At 38.7% G+C, this 15,441-nt stretch overlaps 1 protein-coding gene across 1 annotated transcript in view; it reads right to left on the bottom strand.

The window, feature by feature from the left end:
• The window catches only part of CRYBG1 (crystallin beta-gamma domain containing 1), a 226,187-nt gene that overhangs the window by 142,877 nt on the left and 67,869 nt on the right, over positions 1-15,441 (bottom strand). Inside the window, exon 2 of the mRNA XM_079149028.1 lies at positions 4,294-4,402. Coding sequence (XP_079005154.1) covers positions 4,294-4,402 — 109 coding nt within the window. The remainder of the gene's footprint in view (positions 1-4,293; positions 4,403-15,441) is intronic.

Consider the following 15,441-nt stretch of genomic DNA (forward strand, 5'->3'; position numbering starts at 1 on the left):
TGCTGGAAATCACTGAAATTCTCATTAAGGTAATTGCACTCTTTGAAGATGCTATATTTTAATTATTAATACAGTGCTCAGTATGCTTGTTTATTTTTTTAAAGACATGCTTTAATTAATAGAGCGTATTCCTTCATGTCCTGGAAATACCTCCAGAGTAGAATTAAGACATTTTCATTACCAAAATGGATTAAACAGTAAATATAACATAATAAGCACATATATGAAAATAAATACAATGAATTACAAAATAATCTACAATATTAATTCTCTCTTACATGCAAAGAGTTATTCAATTCATGTTTGCCACTCATGATATATTATTATGTGTTTTCATTTAATGAAACCATTTCTTTATGTTTTTCTCTCACATGAAATAATGGCCTGTTTAGAAATATAAATATTTTGCCAGATTAGAGGCACACACCTCTAATCCCAGCTAATCAGTAAGCTGATGCAGAAAGATTTCAAGTTGGAGGTCAACTGCACTTTGTTTCAAAGTAAAATTGAAAGACTGGGGATGTAGCTCTTGCGGAGCATACAAGAGATCCTGGGTTTAATCCCCAACATGGAGAAGGACAAAAAAAAAGGAGAGAGAAAAGAAATATAAAAAATAAACACATCTTTTACTCCAAAATTGTTTAAAGATTTAACACAACCACTTAAAAGGAATAATTGTTTTGCATAAATAAATATACAATCCCTGGCAACTTCTACATATGGCCTAAATTCTAGTAACATTGATTTGTAGTTACACTTTTTTTCCTAGTTGCTGTACTCGAGACAATATTATCTTTGTAATTATAAATCCTTATTTCTGTTTACACAAGCAGGTGTATTAAATGTCTTCTTATTTTAATGGAACGATTCAATATAGTATTATCATCTTTAAAGAATGCTGTTACGGCATGTTAAAATTAGCAACAAATAAATAAGTAACACAGAACAGACACAAAGAGCAGGTAAAGTCTTTTTGGGGAAATGTCAATTATTTAGCTTTAATGCACATAAAAAATTTGCACATTAGTTTGAATGGATAGGTATAACTTAGAGGGCTAGATCAATTCAAGGAACACTCTGAAGACTAATTCATGACTTTCTGCCCAGGAAGGTGGCCCTGAAGAACTGCCTCAGAAGATCTGAGCCTTCCAAGAAATGACCAGGCTCACTGGAGACAGTGGAATAAAAGAAGGGTAATTTAGAAGGAATGGAAGGTGTCCTGGCCCCCTGGCACCCTGGCACTCATCACAGATATGAACAAGGATTTAATTAGAATCAATTTTTGTTTCTTAGTAATACTGGCCAGGGTGGTGATTTGGGGGGATTTGGCACTGCTGAACGAATTGTCCAGTTGCCCCTGCCAGCCAGGATCTTAAGAGACTTGGAATGGTCAAGATACCAGAGGGGACCTCCTCCCTTCTCCAACGCTAGGATGACAGCAGAGGGAAAAAGGTGAAGAGAGTCAGGGCTTAAGGGCAAGAGTGAGGGAAAGAAAGAGGTGGAGGGATGCCCTAGGCGGGTGGGAGTGAGAGCAGGACAAGAGAGGAAGAGAGACAGCAGGCAACCCAGTTCTTCCTGCCGTAGGTATGTGGACCATCCCCAAGGGGAAGGGCGTGAAAGTAGCCTAGAGAGTAGGGGCATGCCTGGCTGACCCTATTCCAAGTGACACTGGGAGACATTACACTTCCTTCTTGGAGCTCCTGCCCTTCTCTACCTTTTCTGGCTCCTTCTTGCACTGAGATCCCAGTTCATCTCTGTGTGGCTTCAAGTCTCTGCCTTTTCCAGTGTTTGACTCATGGTTTCAGCCCACGGATGGCCGGTTCCATTGCTATAGTGAGGCAGAACATCATGGCAGAGAGGGCAAGGTGCTCACCTCCCAGTAGCAGAAAGCAGGGAGAAAGGAAGAGGCCTGGAACGAAATAGCGTTCCCCCAAGGACCCACTCCCTCCAACTAGGTTCCACCTTCTGGAGTTTCTACCACCTGCCAATAATCCATTCAGCTCTGAATTCCTCTATAGATTAATCCAATGATGAGGCCAGAGCCCTCATCATCCAATCACTCCCCAAAGTCCCACCTCTGAACAATGCTGTGTTGGGGACCAAGTCTTTAATTCATGAGACTTTGGGGAAAATTCTAGACCCAAACCATAGCACAAGATATATTTACTGGCCACCTCCTCCCTTCCCTGACCTCTTAGCTCAGGCTCAGGGTCATTCCTGTGCGCTGCACAGCAACCAGGGAACTTTGGCTGCAGCCTAGGAGGGTGAACCTGGGCTGAGACCATGTCTAGATGCCACATCAGTGCTGTGAAGAGAATGTGGGTGGACTGAGGCTGAACTGCAAATCAAGGGAGGGGACACCGCAGACCCTTGTTGCCACTGTCCTCAGGGCATTTAATTTTTACCCCAATTCTGAATGCTGCCACAGATTGCTTCCTGCCCTACAGCAAACATAGGAAATTTAATTGTACTAGACCTTCAGAATTATTTTTTAATTCTAAATTATAGAAGGAATAGTTATTAAAGGACAATATAAAACTAACTTGAAACCCTAGTGAGGGCCTATGACTGGGTTTATCAGGGATTTTTCCCTCCCAGTTATAAACTACTTCTTATAAAGAAAGAAGAACAAAATAAGAAATCAATTGGAAAGTAAGTATAAAGTACAGTAAACCAGGTTATTTAATTTTTTTAAATTTAAATTTGATTTTTATTTCAACATTTTATAAAATTTAATTTTAGGGCTGGGGATATAGCTCAGTTGGTAGAGTACTTGCCTCGAAAGCACAAGATCCTGGGTTCAATCCCCAGCACCGCAAAAGGAAAAAAAAAAAAATTTTAATTTTATACTTTTAGTGCTCTCATTGATATTATGCAATTTTAGTTAGAAAACATTCTGTATTGAATTTCCCTATCCACTTTCATCATATTCTAATGAAACATAAAATATGAGCTCATAGCCTTATCATGTCTTTTTTCTTACTGCTTCCCATTACTAAATAATTTTCTAAAAAACATTTTGGTTTTGGTACTGGGGACTGAACCCACCACCTTGCACATGCAAAGCACACACTCTATCACTGAGCTGTACTCCAAGCCTGATTTTCATTTTTAATTGTGGTAAAATAACAAAATTTACCATCTTAACTATTTTTAACTATATAGCAATAGTCTTAAGTACATTCTTATTGTGCAACCAAAATCCACAACTCTTTTATCTTACACTAAGTAATTTTTTTACTCAATAAATAGCATTACTAAAGCAAATGTCTTTTGCATGCATGGGGAATTTATTTCATAACAAAATATTTTCCACTACTAACCCTTGTTGATCTTATAAGCTGTAAGAATAAAGATGTTAACCTTCAAAGCCTGGCAGCTCTCACTCCCTCTGTAACTAGGAAATCCTTCTCTTCTCCTCCCCTGCAGACAGGTAAGTAATGAATGAATGTAGTTCACATGACATGCACTACTCCATCTCCACTTGGGGAAAGCTTTTCTTTTAAGGCAGTAGAGTTCAATCAGAACTTTCTGTGCAAACATTTAGACACTTAGAAGTAAATACCAATAATAGCAACTCTACAGGCCTTATAGTAGGAAGAAGTATAAGTGCTTTTTATGGGGGAAAAAACCACAAATCCCAAATATTGATGTGGTATTACTTTGTGTGCCTTCAAGTTAAAGCACAGCTTGTGTGGAAAGGTATATAGTAGTTACAGGGCACTCAGGACAGTGAGAAAGAAGGTGGAGAGCAGCAAAGAGCAGATTCAACTCATCGGTTGAGACTCACTTATTATCATAGTTCTATGATATATAATGTTTTATCTGATATATAATGTATATTATCTATTTTATATATAAACTCTTTCTCTCTCTCTCTCTCTCTTTTGGTAGCAGGAATTGAACCCAAGGGCACTTAACCACTGAGCCACATTCCCAACCCTTTTTATTTTTTATTTTGAGACAGGATCTCACTAGGTTACTAATAGTCTAGCTAATTTCTAAGGCTGGCTTTGAACTCGCAATCCTCCCGCCTTAACCTCCTGAGCCACTGGGATTATAGGCATGTACTAGCATGCTAGCATGTATAAATAAATTCTATAATAATTATACTATACATTATCACATATACTAAATCATATAATATTACATAATATTTGTTTTATATATGACATATGTACAACATAATGTTCCTTTTAAGTTCATGTTTTTCTCTCAGATGGGTTATCTTACAGTACTTTAATTTTTTAAGTGTTTGTTTCTAGAAGACAAATGTTGGAAATGAAGTCTTACCTTTTTATGTAGCCCAGATTCTGCAGGTGAGGGACCAGCCACCTCGTTGGCAGTGTGCAATGTAAATTCCTGGGACTCTTCTTGACTTTCATTAGGTATATTCAAAACTCTATAAAAAGAATGGAAACAGTTATGTCACAGGGATACAGAGTGCACCACCATGCCTACCTCCTAATAGACTCTTGATGATTGCCTACCCCAAAACCATTTTCTATCAACCTCTCCCCACACACATTTTTCTTTGTGAATAACTCTGATTTTGTTCAGAAACCCATCCTCCATGTGCGTCAGAGGAAATTGTGTCCAGCCCTGGTGGTCAACCATGATTGGTCTAATACTGAGATCTGTTCCCCACACTGGTAACTGATTTAGGCTTATGCCCATGCTTGTCCCTCTTGCTGACATCACCACATTGATGCATGTGTCCCTGACCCTCTAGTGTTCATACTTTGCTCCACTATCTGGTGCAATTCTGACCAATGAGATGTGAGGGACAATTGCTGAAAGAATCTTGGAAAGGTCTCTATCTTAAAAGACAGTTCACAGGAAAAAACAGGTTCTCTTCCCCAAAGGCCTGCGTCATGCTTGCGCATGCTGAGTGTGATGGCCATTTATGGCCACAAGTGGCATTAGCCTAAGGAGAATAGTCTAAGGAGAAAGCCGGGCAGAGATCTGATGGCAGCTCATATCTTTGAATGCATTGCTAAGCGATTGAATTAAGCTGACCTAAACTGCCCTATATCTGAAGTTCTTGCTGTGTTTGATAGTTAATGCGCTATTCTTTAAGGCAGTTGGAGTTGGGTGTATTATCTGCAATTGAGCATCATAACTAATGCAATGGTTGATGGTTTTTTTGTTTGTTTTGTTTTGTTTGTTTGTTTTAGTACTGGGGATTGAACCCAGGGTGCTCTACCATTGAGCTTTATCCCAGGCCCCTTTAAAATTTTTAAATTTTGAGACAGGTACTTTCTATATTGCTGAGGCTGATCTAGAATTTGCCTCTGGAGTTCCTGGGATTACAGGTGTATGCCACTATATCCAGCTTGATAATTTTTTAAAAAACCAATATAATTAAGGCTGAAATAAAGATGCTAGAGCAAAATTGAGGGTTTCACCTTCTTCCTTTTCTTCCTTTGTTTTATTTTCTTTTTCTGTGTCAGTCCTGGGGATCAAACCTGGGCCCTCACGCATGCTAGGTAGGTGTGAGCTACGTTCCCATGCCTAAACTCAAGGCTTCAAACAAAGAATGCCAATGAAGTATAAAGAATTAAAATTTCAAGACCTCAGTGTTTCCTAGGAGAAACAAAAACTTTTGTGGAATATCTACAATGAACCAAGGGAAAAAAGATAATGAGGGAAAAATACTAACATTTCAGAATGCAAGGAGATATAAATCAACATGGTAATGTCACCAAGGGAGTTATGTATGAGCATAATTTGGGGAATACTCTTCTCTACATTTTTATTTTAAAACATGATTCTTGTCAGGCGTAGTGGTACACACTTGTTACCCTAGCAACTTAGGAGGTTGAGACACAAGGATCACAAATTTGAGGCCAGCCTCAGCAATAATTAGTGAGGCCTTAAGCAACTTAGCACAATCGTGTCTCAAAAAACAAACAAGGAAACAAAAAACAAAACCAGAAAAAAAAAAAAAAAAAAAAACAGGCTGGACTTGTAGTTCAGTGGTAGAGTATTTCTGTGTTCAAGTCCCAGTACCAAGAAGCCAAACCAAAACAACAAAACCCAAAACAACATTCTTTGCATTATATAAAATGTGAAGATACATTAGCAGCAATAAGCTACTTTTTGTCTTTCTCCAAATTTTGAACTGTAAGAGCAATACTTACACATAATTAAAATAATTTGGACAGTACAGAGAGAACTGAAATTTAAAAATCCAATTTCATTCTGCATATGTAACCATTCTGAATAGATCACTTCTTGAAACATTTTATACCATAAATAAGCACTCAAGGGAATTTAGATAATAATTGAGAAGTACCTTAAAATTAGAGGGTATTATAGACCTGTGGTGGATATATCCATTTTCTTTCTTTCTCTTCTTTTTTTGTGGTGGAGGGTGAAGGACGAGGAATTGAACCCAGGGATGCTTAACCACTGAACCACATCCCCAGCCCTTTTAATACTTTATTTAGAGACAGGGTCTCACCGAGTTGCTTAGGGCCTTGATAAGTTGCTTAGAGCCTGCTAAGTTGCTGAGGTTGGTTTTGAACACACTATCCTTCTGCCTCAGCCTCCTGAGCTGTGGGGATTACAAGCATGCACCACAGCATTAAGATCTATTTTCATTAATTGTTCACTAACCCTAAACCTCAATGTTCATCTGTCCTGCTCACAGATATGCCAAGAGAAACAGCAAGATATCTACTTATCTATCCATATATATACATATATATACATATATATATATATATATATATAGAGAGAGAGAGAGAGAGAGAGAGAGAGAGACTGCTATACTTTTTGAAAAAAAATGTCACCATTGACTGGCTCAAGAGACTGCAAAGATGAAAGAGATCTAATGTACTTCTGAACCTTAATTTGGAGATGGACACTCAGAAAAGGAGCTCTCTTTCTATTAGACACTTCTGCATTAAATGATTAAATGCTGGCCAGGCTGCTCTTTCTGCACATTTTACTTGTGATTTAATCCCTGTGTGTATTTTAGGATCCTCTTGCCTGCAAGTATGCAAAGTCCAACTCAGAGAAGCCTGATAAAACCAAACTTTATTAATACATATAAAACAAGAGGAGGGATTGAGGTGGTTTAATCAGTTTATTCAGTTGCTGCTGAGTTCAGTGGTGGCTCTGGTTCTAGATGTCACATAAAGATATGATGATTTCAGAAGGTAAAAGGACTTTCTCTGCCCATGTATCTTGTTTAGAAGTGAGGAAATCTTCCCTAGAAGTCACTACTTGTCATGCCTATACCAAACCAGTCCACTGGACCTACTCCTCTGAGGCTGGAGTCCAAAGGACCTTGCTGCCCAGAGTATGTGCACCTGAGAAAAAAACAAGTTTAGAAAAGAAGGAGCAGGGAAGGGTGGAAATGGATGCTGGTGTGTGCTGTGTGTCTGCCTTGAAACATGTTCCCCGCGTTTTCTACACTGTTGGAGGAGGTAGAGTTGATATATAGAAATGACTGAATTTGAGTTGAATCATGTGTACTCCCTGACTCACAGGGTAAACTAACAAGACTCGGCTTCTATCCAAGGGGCATGTCTATATGCTTGGGGTCCTGATCTCTCAGGTGGGTAGGTACAGATTACACTGGTTTACTTCATCAATAGCCAGAGAAGGGGAGAAGTGTCATAGAGAGTTCCAGGGAAGGTCCTTACTTCACCATGATTCTGAGATTGGAAAAACCATGTGCGGTATATTCAGTAACCCATGGCCTGCTTTGAGAGAGATGGAGGCCAAGGCCTTGGCTATCTTCCTTTTCCTTGTGACCCAGATCCAAGCAGTGCTGCCATGCACCTGGCCACAAATGCCATTGTTTCTGTTTGTTCCAGGACTTGGTTGGCGGGTGAGGCAAAGCCAAGAGATGTGTGGGCTGAGAGCACTTCACAAGCAGAACTCAGCTTCAGGAGAGCCAAGAGACTCAGGCCATCCCGTGAGCATTTGCTTTCTTTTCTTTTGACCACTGAGCCACACCTGCAGCCTTTTTAATATTTTTTATTTAGAGACAAGTTCTCACTAAGTTGCTTAGAACTTCACTAGGTTGCTGAGGCTGGCTTTGAACTTGTGATCCTCTTGCCTTGGCCTCCCAAGCCACTGGGATTACAGGCACGTGCCACCATGCCCTGGCCCATGAGCATGTTCTACTTCCTTTTTAGAGTGTCAATTACAGAACTCCTACTCACAGGAAACTTATTGGACAACTTTGGCTCCTGAAACTGACCTTCTTATTGTATGACACAGAAAGTATAGGTTTACAGTCAGGCTGGAGGGTCTCCCGCTATGTTAGACAGGAAAGTACATAAGGAGAACAACTCAACACCTGCCCTCAAGGATATAAGGTCTAGTAGAGGTTCATTAGGTGGGCAGCAATATTTCAGTTCCATTAATAGTTACATATAGAATTAAACAAAGTTAATTTTTCCTAGTCTAAAAGCCAACCTTATTAAATGTTTCCAGTAGTAAAGGCCAATTAGAAAGTTTGTTAATTTTTATTTCCCAAAGAGTAAACTTTAATTTCACTCCCAGTAGGCCACAGTGGTCATGAGAAAAGCTAAGCATGGTTCCCTCTGCAGAAATTTAAGATTTATAAATGTTAACAGTTTCCTTTGAAAATAGTCACTACTGGTCACTTATTAAGGAAAACAACCTCTTGGGTTAATAAAATAAAATCCCTAAATGCTGACATACTGCATTGAAGTCTAACAGAGGACAGAATTTGTTAATTTGCTAATTATAAACTTTTGTAAATCCCTCTTTAAGCACAGATATGTTAGGCTGTTAGTGAGACCCAGAGTTAAATACTTGATTTTGTTCAAAGTTATAAATAAGTAGAACATCTGCCAGTTCATTTAATTATTCTTTATGTTTCCTTTTTATTTGGCTTACTTTAAAAAGCCAGATTGCCCTTCTCCCTGGAGAATTAGTTGGTAGCAAAATAAATGGCAAGATTGTTTTCTCTTTCTTAAAAGAGTCACATGGTTATTCTTGAACAAACCCAAGCATTGTGACGCCTGAGGTTTATATAATGTGGTGGGTCCTCTTTAACACAAAGACAACAAAATATCTTACTTTTTCAAAATTGACAGTGCTGAGGTTTCTCTGAAGGCTTTGGAAAGGCTCTACATTTGAACTTCATTTGCTTCCTATAAACTGGCTTCCAGTTTTCAGAACGTTGGTTGACCTCATCAAGTCGTTCCTTTAGCATTTTAATGTGTGTAGCTCAAGATAAAGCAAGTAAAATGAGTTTCTTTAACCCATAATTCTTGCCTCAGAAATAACGTACAAGTCAAATCATTAAACAAAACAAAACAAAAAAAAAAGATGAGGCTTAACTATCATCGATGATAGTTAATTGGTGCTGTACTGCCACCTATTGTCTAGCCAAAGAATTATTACATGCATTCCTGAGCCTCAGAGTTATGATTTCAAAGTTTTTGAAAGTTGCCTCCAGGTACAAAGGATTATTTCCTATGGAGCTTAAAACACCACTTTTCTGAATCATGGCATTAGTTGCAAGGCTATGTAAGCTTTATGGCTACAAAAGAAGGAGAAAATTTAATTCACTAACAAACAACACTGATAGCAAGCTTAGTGTTTCTTTACTGTCACTGTCAAGTGGTAGAATGACCATTTACTGTACAGTCTTCCTGCTGCTGACCTTAGACTCTGTGTGAGATTATGGACACTTGCCATCAGGTAATCCTAGACCTGAAAAGGGTCCTGATGCCTGCAGTCTTCTTACTGTAGATTTGCAGATACCATCCCTGAGCAACCGTGTGACTGGCAGAGCACTGAACCCACTAGTCACCAATGTTCATGGAACTAGTAGCCAGGCTTCAATGTCAAGGCTCATAAAGAGGCATTTAATGACACCCAGAAGATAGACCATGGAAATCTGACCCATCTCAAAACAAACTATTTCCTCTGGAAAATCAAGGGTTTTGATTAGTAGAATCTGTTCTTCTTTCAGAAGTAAAAGTGCCTTTCAATTTATATTTTTCTCAGCTGATTAAAAGATGAAACGCACAGCCAGGTGTGGTGGCACATGCCTGTAATCCCAGCTTTTGGGAGGCTGAGCCAGGAGGGTCTTGAGTTCAAAGCCAGCCTCAGCAAGTGAGGCACCAAGTCTGTGAGACCCTGTCTCTAAATAAAACACAATACAGGGCTGGGGATGCGACTCAGTGGTCAAGTACCCCTGAGTTCAATCCTGGTATTCACCCTGCCCCCCCCAAAAAAAAGATGAAACGCACAATGTTTACATAGGAATTTCAGAAGTCTGCTAGACTAGCCATTAGTTGTGTTATCTTGAGCTACTTACTAGACTTCTCTAAGGTGAATCTCCTCCTCTGGAATTATAATTTAAGTAATACAAAATGTTCCAATACTGGCACATAGTAGGTGCTCAATAAGTCTCGGCTATTTTTATTATGCACATCTGAATGTCAGTTGACATTTCTAGAATAACTTACAAGGTATCATGTGGATGACACTTTGAGCTAGCATATTTTTCAGGCTCAAATATGAAATGATACAGAAATGAGAATATCTGGAAGATGTCTTAGAAATAATCTAGAGATGAAACTTTATTGTTTTGCAGATGAGTTCACCGAGGCCCAGTGATACTCATTGTCCAAGGCCACATGGCAGATAGAAGTAGAGAACCCACTTGACTTTTAGCTGAGACTAATTTTAAATTCTCAATAGGTGAATGTTATGCTCACAAAATCCCCACTGGATGAGGAAATAAAAACAATTTTCCATGCTCATTTTAGCTTTAAAAATTCAAAACATCCTCAAAGTTTTAGCAATATAAAGAACCCTGCCCTGTTGATACTGTCGAATGTCAAAAAAAAAAAAAAAAAAAAAAAAAAAAAGGTAACAGAATGCCAAAAGTCTGCCATCTAGTGGTCGCACAAGAATATCAATTTACTCATCCTTGTTTTAGTAAAAAACAATGCTCCCTAGTCCAGCCAGCCTCTGCTCTCTGATGGTATCCGTTTTCCTGGGCATGTTGATGCTTTAAATGGTGACGAAAAGACTGGAAGCCATTTCTCAAAACACTGTGTGGGCAGAAATGTCCAAATTCCGCTAATATCTAACCAGTACGATGCAGATCATCTCTCCTACCAAGGCTGGGGACCTTTGCCCTAGTACTCCCATTTGGTGAAATCTCAGCTTTTGGGTGCTTCAGAGTCTGTGAAACTTACCCAATCTATCTCAGGACTGGTAAGATGAAAGTTTTTGGTCTTGTAGGATCACTCTACATGATTAACAAACTAAGAAACCTACCCAGTAGCAGGCAGGGCTCAACAAGGTATTGCTTTCTCAGCATTGGTCCCAGAGGAAGGGTGATCCTATTCTAGGCGAGAGCAGACAGAAGCAGAGACCGAGGATCACACAACCCAGGAACCACTGCCCAAAGCCCCAGGTCGATTAGGAACACAGAGGTCTGTGCCTGGAGGAGGGGTTCGGGTTTATCAAGAGTCTCGGGTTTCCTGCATGATTTCACACGCTCTCATTTAGAAGAGCTGAAGATCATGGGTTTTTTTCTGCTTCCCCTTATAACATTCAAATTGGACAAGTTCAGTTTACAGCTGTCAAAATACAAAAGAATTTCAGTTGTGGGAATTATCCTTTTAAGGTGACTCAAATTCCTATAATATAATGGCAAAGAATAAAAAATGTCACTTTTCTTTTGACAGCATATATACTCCCCCCTCCAAAAGAGTAATGACCCAAGTTCATACATCAAACTAACAATGCAAGGGAGGGTTTTAAATTGCTGTCCTTGCTGGACTGGGCATGTGGCGCATGTCTGTAATCCCCAAAGTTGGGGAGCCTGAGACAGGAAGATTGAATATTTCAGGCCAGCCTCAGCAACTTAGTAATGCCTTATCTCTAAATAAAAACAAACAAACAAACAAAAAAAGGGCTAAGGCTGGGGTTGTAGCTGAGTGGTAGAGCACTTGCCTAGCACATGTGAACAATGGGTTCAATGGGGAAAAGGCACACTTTTACATTGCTGGTGGAGTTGCAAATTGGTGCAGCCACTCTGGAAAGCAGTGTGGAGATTCCTCAGAAAACTTGGAATGGACCCACCTTTTGACTCAGTTATCCCACTCCTTGGTTTATACCCAAAGGACTTAAAATTAGCATACTACAGTAACACAGTCACATCAATGTTTATAGCAGCTCAATTCACAATAGCTAGATTGTGGAACCAACTTAGATGCCCTTCAAAAGATGAATGGATAAAGAAACTGTGGTAAATATATATAATGGAATATTATTCAGCCATAAAGAATAATAATATTATGGCATTTGCAGATAAATGAATGGAATTGGAGAAAATCATGCTAAGTGAAATAAGCCAATTCCAAAAAACCAAAGGCCAAATGTTTTCCCTGATAAATGGATGATGATATATAACGGGGGTGGAGGGAGGGGGGTAAAAGAAGAATGGAGGAACTTTAGATTATGCAGAGGGAAATGAGAGGGAGGGAGGGTATGAAAAATGGTGGAATGAGATAGACATCATTACCCTATGTACATGTATGATTACACAAATGATGTGAATCTACATCATGCACAACCGTAGAAATGAAAAGATGTACCCCGTTTGTGTACAACGAATCAAAATGCAATCTGTAAAAATAAAAAAAATTTAAAAATAAAGATAAATAAATAAAATAAAGGTATTGTGTCCATCTACAACTAAAAAAAATATTTTTAAAAAAGGGGGCTGGTTATGTAGTTCAGTGGTAAAGTGCCCCTGAATTCAGTACGCAGTACTGTATTTTATATATATATATATATAATTTATGTATATAATTTTTATAATACATACAAATTATTTTATATAAAAATTGCTATCCTTTTTAACACAAAACTACCATGGAGCAGGCAAGAAGGAAGAAGCCTAGCAGAAGATGGTTACAGGGAAAAGTGATCACTCTTCAATAACCAGTGGCATTCTGAGGCATAGTCCCTGAGCCCACCTGCTCCAGTCAATCTGCTTCTGATCACTGTCAAGAGACATTTGTCATCACATGTGAGTTTACTTTGAGGGGCACAACAAGATGCAGCTGCACCATAACTCTGCTGGACTCATTATAGGGAGGCTGAGAGGCCATGTTAGCTACTGTCTTCCTTCATGTGCTGTCTTTGGGAGTGAAGGGAGAAATACCTTTCATTCCTAAGTTCTGGGCAAAGCTTTTCTTTTTCTAATCCACTGACTTTTCAGACAACATGACAGTGAATCAATTTTAGTAATTAGAGAGTTTTATGAATGTATCTTCTGCAAAGTAGTTTCTCTGGCCTTTAGTTTTCTGATCTTTACCTGTCTGCATTTTTAACTGGATATAACCTACTGTATATCCTTCAGAGGAGCAAGTGATACAGTGGCAGGTATAAAGACAAGAAACCTGTGACTCACCAAGGTGATGTCTATTTCCTCTTGTCTATTCCAGTCACCACCATCCTGGTTTCTGACTTCAGAACATCCTCAGTTTCATTTCTAGCTATTCTCTGCCATCAGGTATCTCTTGCTGTCTCTAACCCAATCTCACTTTGCAAAGAATTGATCTTCCTGGTGTACTTTCATATGAAAATCATTAGACGACTCAGCCCTGACTAAAGAATAAAGTCCTAACTGCATAGTCTAGTACTCAAGTGCTTCCATCTTTGGGGATCAATTCTGTTTCTTCAAACATAGCTCCCTGATCCACCCTGTGTTCCAGGCAGTTTTGCTCTATATATTTTAGCCTCATTAACAGCTCTTACTCTCACCTCCTGGAGTGAACTTCTTATAGGACTTCCTACCGTAAGAAGGCTCCCTTTGTTTCTGCTGTGACATATAACTTCATCATAGATGTTCAGCAAAGGTTTCCTGGACAAGAACAAAGCTCTTTCTGCAAAGATGGTGTGATTCATGACTTCAGCAGCTGCTTAGAGAGCCTGTTGCTGCTTACTGATTGCTTCAAATAATGTCAATAGAAAGCTCTGGTCCAAAAAAGCACCTCCTCTTAACGACCATGGTTGCATGCTAGATGCTCTGCCTGTTTTTATTTCCCAGAAGTCTATGTGATGTCACCTGCTTTGAAGTTGACTTTATAGTATATTTAATATGCATCATCTGCCTATTTTGTTTACCTTTGCCCCACCCAAGCTCACTAGTCTAAGACAACTCATGTCAATGGCAATCAATTAGTAAGAGTCTCTGAAACTCTGGGGCCTCTAAAAACCTGTGGGGAAATTCATCTGCCTTCCAGGTACTCAAAGAATTATCTTCATCAAACATTGATACTTTGTGGCTTTTCTACAGGCAATAAAGTCTCAAGAGAAATTGTGTTACTGTTCCTTCTATCAAAGTTGTTTAACATCTTTATCTTCTGAACTCACAAATGCTACTTTTCTTACAAATCAATACTCAACATTGTCACAGCTACAATTCAACAATTTAAAGGCTCCCCTCAAAATATTCTCCCATTATGATTGTCTGTAAATCTTAGAAAATTAGAAGTGAGAATTGAGTCTTTTAATGTTACTTATAAGACATCTAAAACATTCTCAACATCATAGGGTGCTTACGGTAAAAAAAAAAAAATAGTTTTTACTATAATGTGAAAATAAATTATTTTAAAATATGAGAGTAGGTTTTTTTTTTTTCCCTTAGTTTTTAAGTACTTCTATGGAGGTTAGTTTTTACGTTAATTTTCTTGATGTCTCAACATGTTTAACTTACTCAGTTTCAAAATACTTTTGAATTGTTCAATGATTAATGTAAAATGATCAATAATTAGCACATAATTCCTAATTGCCTGAATCACATTTGGTTCTCCTACCTGCAACAGGTAGGCAAACTCCACAAGGGACGGAGTTGCTTAAGGGCAACATTTTTTTTTTTTTTTTTGCAGTGATTAGAATTGTTATCATATTACTAATGAGTTAGTCCAATTAGTATTTTTAACTGGTACTAATGTTACAACAGAAAACTCTAATTGAAAATCACTTCTAACATTTCTAATTAGAAATCACTTCTAATTAAAAATCAGTGGGTGTTAGGGGCACACCAAGAAACAAATCTGCTGACAGAAGGTGATGGAAAGGCTAGGAAGATGAATCTGAGACTGATAATTGTTATCTCAGCTCCCATGAATAAAAATTCTCTCCTGTGCAGAGGCAAGATAAGATTATCACAGTGTCTCCAGCTCTCCATCTAGTGCAATAAAGTTGTCCTTATAGGGATGCTGGCAACAAGCTCCAAATGTCAGCCTCAAATTTCCCACGATGGATCCTGCCAAAGGGCTCTAAGCCCATCCTCCTCTCTCTCCAAACTCAAACTTTAATTTGTGGTCAGAGAGACTGACCTGCCCTTCCCTCATATACATCTTGCTTCATTACTCTTTGCTTGGGTTTCCTAATAATTCTTTGCTATCTTCAGCT

The sequence above is a fragment of the Sciurus vulgaris genome (assembly GCF_902686455.1).
Source record: "Sciurus vulgaris genome assembly, chromosome: 7".
NCBI lineage: Eukaryota > Metazoa > Chordata > Mammalia > Rodentia > Sciuridae > Sciurus > Sciurus vulgaris.